The sequence below is a fragment of the Adiantum capillus-veneris genome, chromosome 1 (assembly GCF_014529385.1).
Source record: "Adiantum capillus-veneris isolate H3 chromosome 1, ASM1452938v2, whole genome shotgun sequence".
NCBI lineage: Eukaryota > Viridiplantae > Streptophyta > Polypodiopsida > Polypodiales > Pteridaceae > Adiantum > Adiantum capillus-veneris.
This window is the reverse complement of record NC_140931.1, coordinates 82,740,191-82,747,241: the sequence shown is the minus strand read 5'-3', so window position 1 is coordinate 82,747,241 and position 7,051 is coordinate 82,740,191. Positions and strand designations below refer to the sequence as shown.

The window sequence follows — 7,051 nt, the reverse complement described above, 5'->3', positions numbered from 1 at the left end:
AAGGGAAAGTGAAAACGCACTCAAGCTCTCTGGCAAGAGAGGTAGGGGACAGAGTTTCGGTAGGAGTGTGAGACCATGCGGATCTTAGAGGACATTCACGCTTTGTACTCTGCTTCACCCTGCCTGAGAATTTGTGTTGCTACAGAACCATTGTGAGATTAAAAGATCCACATCAACAATAAAGTAGTTATTAAGAGTGCACAAGAAGCATTTACAAAAAATCAAAGTATGCATTTAAAGCTTCCAAAGCCAGATCAAACGCAGTTGGATGTGAAAGGCAAGGAAGCAGTGTTTGGCATGTGGGTTGTGACTGTTAGGAAGCCAAGAAGGAAGGAAAGAAATCTATATCTATATGGCAGTAATGGAAAAACCAGACTATTGGATTGCCTTCTCCATAGGAACCTGATAAGGCTCTGGAGAAGACGGCCATGATCTTGGAGGAAGCAGCTGCAAGCTACATTGAGCTGATCAACACAGAATAGAGATGATGAGTTTGAAGCTGGCAACCCCCATCACTTGAATGACTAGCTACATGTAGTTGACCTAGAGAACTACAGATCTGCCCCTAAAAGATCTAACATCCTTCTGGCCCTTTCTTAGGGACTCTTAGATATGTATGAGAAAGTCTACTATTGTTCATGGAGGCTTGGCATGGGCTCATTTTGTAAATCTTCAATCAAAGATGACTCCGCAAACTGGTCCCTTTCTGTAGGTGGTTTTTGTTACATGCCGGCGCACTTATGGCTTTTTTTAAAAAAACTTCAAAACACGAAGAAACTGTATTTGAAGATTGTGTTTTTGCAAACACTAGGGAAATAGAGGTAGAATCGATGCAATATATAAAGCCACAGTCTTATTTTCAAATTTACACCGCCTTTTCTGTGGCCTAATCTGGAAATGGTGAAATCACATTATGTTCCAAAGAGATTTAAATACGTTTACATGATAACTCCTGAGTAAGAAGCAGGTAAATCAGATATGGTAGCATTGGAAGGGTTAAATGGTGCCCCTGTTAAGAGATGGTGTGCATCAATGCTTCACAAAACCGGTTCGTATCATCATTCGAGCCGATCTCAAACGCTCTCCTTGCAGCCTCTTTGAGCTTGCCAGCTCTCTTCCTCAGCTCCTGCCCTTCTTCGTCGTGAAAGACAATGTGCAGAACTCTCATCAAATCTGCGGAGTCTACCTTGCCACTCTTGTTTAACTTGAGCCTCACTCCCACCTTCCACACATCAACCACATACTTGGAGTTGGTTGTTTGGTCAGAAGCCATTGGAAGAGGAATCATGGGCACTCCCATGCTCACACTCTCCAGTGTAGAGTTCCATCCACAATGACTCAAAAAGGCCCCCACAGAAGGGTGAGCCAACACCTCTTGCTGAGGAACCCATGGGACCAAAATCCCATAACCTTCTGTGTCTTCTAAAAAAAGCTCTGGCAACATTTCCCCAACTGAGCTGATTTCTGTAAATTTCCCTGACGCACGGTCGTAAAACGATTTAAGCTTGAAGGCCCACAAGAATGGCTGCTTACTCTCCCTCAACGCCATCGCAATCCCCTTCATGTTGTCAGGAGCAGGGTTTAAAAGAGTACCAAAAGAGACATAAAGCACAGAATGCTTGCTCTGCTTGTCCAACCACTTCAAACACTCATCTCTTTCAACGTTTTCATCACCATCTTGAGCCATGCTACAGAATTCTGCATCATGCCTTGAGCTCCCATGTCCTTGTTTTGAGGAGGAGAGCAATGGACCCACCCCAAAAACAGACAGTGATTCTCCTTGCAATGCGTCGAATGCTTCTTTCTCAAGCTCATAGAAAGAATTGATTACCACTGCTTTGCAGTCTTTCAACAGATCAAACTGCAACTCCATCGTTTTCAGATTTTCATCGCTTCTGTCCTCCACAAGCAAAAATGTAGGGAAGTCTTCACGGTAAAGAGGAGAAACTCCAGGTATGTACGACACAAGTCGAGCATTGTCTTCCTTGCAATCTGTCATTAGCATCATCACGAAAATGAAAGAAAAACCAATTAAAGTACAGAAGCATCTGTCAATGGTAACTTGTTGCAGGGTGCAAATATGTGAATTTGTACGTAATAATGGGTGACTTAAAAACAGCAAGCACCAAACCAGCATGTAAAGGCTTTGACGAGACAAAATCTCCCAAAAAATGTTCTCGATAGAAATATTGAAACAAAAAGTAAAACTTTCATACATATAAGCTCTTCTCCTCTGTGCCTCTTCAATAGAGGAAGCAGATGGCATCCCTTGCTCCACCTCAGAGGGACTCTTCAAAATCCCCCTCCCCTGCTCCTACAAAGAGAGCAACTCTCTTATGGCAGAAGACTACATGCAGGCTAACCTTTTTTGGGGGGCGGGGAAGGGGGGGGATTCACATTCAGATCTTCAAACTAAGCTATTATATGTATCGAATCAAGTTTGAGTCTCACAACATTGTCTCCAGTGTTCCAATTGAGTTCTCTTACTCTTCACACAAATCAAACACACCTTCAACACGGTACCAAGAGTCGGGCCTATGTAGAGAGTACCTCCTCTTGCTCTCTCACATTGGCAACCTTCTCGACACCTACTTGCAATACCATCAAACTATTGCTGTCACTGCTGTCAAGGCAGCCCAAGGCAGCCAGTTTCCCTATGGTCCAAGTCCTTGTTGGTGAACCTCGCTCTCTCCTGACCAAGGTACTTAATTCAAGAGTGAGCTGAGAATGGGATTAGGCAACGACTTAAGTTGAGGTGATCCTCCACAGAGCATTCCAGAAAAGAAACAACCAGCCATTGTGGACAAACACTGAGGCTAAGGAGCCAAAGCAGATTCTCTTGCATCGACTCAAGCACGGATCTTGAAAGAAAGCAAGGTGGCACACTTCCTTGAGTTCAAGGCAGTGTTCGGGAAATATCATTTTCACAAACATACAAAAATCCCTCCAAGACAAATCTGAACCAGAAATTTTTCAATACTAGCCAATATTTTTGCAAAATTACAATAATTTCCATGAATTTTAAGCAGAATTTTCTCCTTCTTGCCCTCCCCTCAACCGGCTACTTTGATTTTGCAACCGGCTCAAGGCTAAGCTGAGGCACACTTTTCCCGAACACTGGTTCAAGGATCGAGGCATCCATGACGCTCCGTACACCATTACACTCATAAGTTGATCAAAAATTGTTGGAATAAAATAAATTATCACAGCTGTCATGTCTAGAGAAACCAAGAGACACCAATACCTTTTCGTATCCACGCACACACCCCTATAACTGTAACCACAGTCATGAAATGAAAACAAGCCCGACTGCCTGCCTATCTCTACGTGTATCTCTCTACCTTTTCTCTCTTCTCCTTCTCCTTCTCCTTCTCTGTGTAACACACACACACACACACACACACACTAATGTAATCTCTCCATACACAATGCCCTTTCATGCTGCCTCTGATAGTGGACGCCCTCCTGGGCCGTCCTATCAACATGGTATCATTCGCCAATTCATCTTCGAAGATGCTGCCCACAAGCACGATCCTGCACATGAAGTCATGATGGTATGTTGTAGTATCCTGCGCTGGCTTCTCTACTTCTCCATGCTCCTGCTCACCCTCTTTAACAAGGCCCTCGAACATGCGGGGATGATGCTGCTGCTGATGGCGCTAGGAACAAATGCCATTCGTGCTGCCGCACTTGCAACTGAACCACTTGCTACCCATACTGCTGCTGAGAAAGCCAAACCAACCCTTGCTGTTGGTCCTGCAATCTCCCCACATGATGCCCACGCTGCTGAAAAGGCCGAACCTGCCTTTGCTGCGACAGAAAATGCCGCAACACCTGCTGCCATAAATGCGATCAGCGATGCCGCCAATCTCGAAGAAGGCGATGCTACTCTTGCAAATGGGTATCCCGCTGCTTGTGCCTGTGATGTGGCTCCAATTAATGTTGCTCCTAATGATGCCGATGTTCGAAATGGACCTTGTAATTATCTGCCACTTGCCCCCTCATGTGTAGCCCTTCAACAGAGAGCCCAATTCCTGCTGTGTCTTCTTCACCTGGAGGCAGATGATGATGACGATGAGGATTCCATCATCAAGGACGTTATCAAAGACTTTCTTGGGGCACTAGTGGCACCCTGCAGCCCGAATCCACCTTCTACCACATAGCAACAAAAAGCTCAGGCTGCCAGACGTTTTCACTCTTGCTCTCCAGACTTACATTCATATGACGATGATATTGGACAATTGAAACCTTTCTCGGGGCACGAGCAGATAAATCTCTACCTGCTGAACCTCTGTCATCTTTCATTCCCACTCTGTGTAACAACCTTGGCAGCAAATCCCTCCCACGTGAAGTTCTGATGAACAATGAATTTCCAGCAGATGAATCCCTAACCTGTTGCAGTCATGAAGCAGTTCATGAATGAATCTCCCAAGCCCCAATTGACACTGCAGCCCCTCGACTTGGCACCGAGGAAACCATGCCCTGTTGCGACGATTCAGGTGAAGTCATCATGGTCAAAAGGAAACTCGTCAAAACAATGGAGGTCCCTCTAAAATACTCCGGGCAATCAACTGCCAAGTTGGCCCATGGAGAGCCTGACAAACCATCTTTTCTTGCCTCATCTGCATTCAGCGACGAAGAAGATGGAGCAGCTGTTCTCGGGGTAGCAACACCTGTCCCAACTCTGCCCTCTCGCTGCTTGACTGCAGAACACGCCCCAAAACAAGTACAGTTCTTGAGGCTAATAACCTTCAATATATGCTTAGCGGCAGACCATCAGGATCAGAGGTCGTTCTTTGATATAGATGTATCTCAAGCTTATATTGCTGTCCTTTTGAGAGACAATGTGGAGGATGCTCCAACTGTTGTTTCTAAGTCTCCATTTGCTGATGCAATCGGCTTCTCAATGGTCAAAGATAATGATGAACCACCTGCACAAGAACAATTTTTTGAAAATGCAATGGCAATTGACAATGCTTCCTTGGTCTCATTGACGTGCCTCCTTGCTGTTGAATGTATGCAGCTAGCCCAACTGATCATTTTTGCTGGCTCGTGTCGTGTACGAAAGGGGGGGATAACTGTGGCTCTTCATCCACGACACTTGAAGCTTTCTCACAAGTGCTTGCTGCATCTGAAGCCACGATGGAAGATGAAACCTCACCATCGAATTTTCACCCTCAACATTTTCTTGATTGATCTCGGATGATACCAAGTCCCAGATTCAAACCCAAAATTTGTTTTTTTCCTTCTTGCACTAATTGCTTTTGCAATTACAAAAACAGAAAGCACAAACATCTCATATAGGCACTCCTACATGCACTTGTATTAGGATTGAGATGTAATCAACAACTCTCTCTCTCGGCATTCAGCTGAGGGGGATGTTGGAATAAAATAAATTACCACAGCTGTCATGTCTCGAGAAACCAAGAGACACCAATACCTTTTCGTATCCACGCACACACCCTTTTCATATCCACGCACACACCCCTATAATTGTAACAACAATCATGAAATGAAAACAAGCCCGACTACCCGCCTATCTCTACGTGTATCTCTCTACCTTTTCTCTCTTCTCCTTCTCCTTCTCTGTGTAACACACACACACACACACACACGCTAATGTAATCTCTCCCTACACAATGCCCTTTCATGCTGCCTCTGATAGTGGACGCCCTCCTGGGCCGTCCTGTCAACAAAAACTTTGTGCGATGGCTGCTCCACCTTCCCCTTACATACCTCCGCTTCCATATTTATGCGTAAAACTCCATAATGAGACAGAGAGATTACCAGTTGCCGCTTCAATGAAAGGAAAGAACCCGTTGGCAGCTAACAAAGGCATGTGGCGGTAGATGGAAAAGACAGCTGCCGACTGGCTCCAGAAAAAGACAGTTGGAATTCGGAGTTCCATGGCTGCACGATGACCCCAGAAAAAAAATGATCCAAAAATGACACAAGACACAGGTGGATGCTTTTGATTCAAGCTCTCCATCAGAGCTTTGAGGGAAGCCTGCATGTTGATGCAGCCTTGCCAAAATTCTGTTTGTGTTGGCCATATGTTGTTGAAGTCGAAATCTGACGGTAGACCATTCTCCACCCACTCAAAGCGAAGCTTTCCATTGTTGCTGTTGCTGCTGAGGGACTCGTCTGCAAGGATGAGGTGGTGGTAGAAATAATTGTTGACAAAGGTGACTGTGAAGTTAAGGCGAGCGACAAGAGCTTTGGCAAAATGGAGAAGAGGGTAGATGTGGCCAAGCATGGGCATGGGCACCATAACTGCATGAAGCTCCATATGGTCCATGCTGAGGGGCGGTGTGTGTGTGTGTGTGTTCTCTTGGGGCCGGAGGGGGCAGCTAAAGGCGATGGTCTTCCCTGTCGCTGCTGGTCGCTCGAGCTTGCATTTCCTGCCTACAAGAGAGGTCCACGTTCCAACGTGGCAACGACTATAATTCATTCTCCTAGAGCTGTCTTGGGTTGCCCCACACAAATGTACTCTAAAGCTTTTTTTGGCGGGCCCAAAGGGCTTAGAGCAGTGCTAGAAAAAAACCGGGGTCTATTGTATTTTAACCGGCTGAAATTATAAAATCCCGGTTAGACTTTGAGCTTGCCCTTAAGAAAACCGGCAAGTTACACAAGTTATAGTGTATTTACCGGCAAAAGCTTCAAATTTTGACCTGAAAATCGGGAGAATTTCAAGTTTCCCCTTATTTTGTTCGGTTAGGAAAAATGTATTTTTCTAGCCCTGGCTTAGAGCCGAGTCTGTGTAGGTGGTCCAACTGATTCGTGACAGAGGATAAATATTAGGCTTCTTTGCCAAATATGCAAAAAGGGTAAGCACACTTTTCAAAATTTAGAAAAAGTAATCACACCCACGCTCGTCGATAAAAGGAAAGTTTTTGGTCATTGGCTAGTATCCCTATTGAGGGGGTAATCCTTGATTAAATTTGTATATTGAGGGGGTAATCCTTGATTAAATTTGTATATTAGGAAGACTCCTAGTATTAAGGAAGTTGTCCCCTTCATTGTGCTAAAACAAAAAAGAAAGAGTGTGTCC

The 7,051-nt window shown here is 44.9% G+C and overlaps 1 protein-coding gene across 1 annotated transcript; it reads right to left on the bottom strand.

Moving 5' to 3' along the window:
* Nucleotides 1-833: 833 nt before the first annotated feature.
* Nucleotides 834-6,778, bottom strand: LOC147465070 (UDP-glycosyltransferase 75C1-like). Its single transcript, XM_086517874.1, has 2 exons — nucleotides 5,788-6,778; nucleotides 834-1,992 (listed from the first exon to the last, which is right to left on the bottom strand). The coding sequence occupies exons 1-2, from the start codon at nucleotides 6,449-6,451 to the stop codon at nucleotides 1,013-1,015; spliced, it is 1,644 nt and encodes a 547-aa protein (XP_086374000.1). The 5' UTR covers nucleotides 6,452-6,778; the 3' UTR covers nucleotides 834-1,012.
* Nucleotides 6,779-7,051: the final 273 nt, after the last annotated feature.

Bases quoted from the DNA above. Each gene is read 5' to 3' on its own strand.
- LOC147465070 (XM_086517874.1), bottom strand. From the start codon at position 6,451: ATGAATTATAGTCGTTGCCACGTTGGAACGTGGACCTCTCTTGTAGGC. The intron at 1,993-5,787 runs GTAATCTCTCTG...TGCTAATGACAG, and splicing joins TTTCATTGAAGCGGCAACTG to ATTGCAAGGAAGACAATGCT.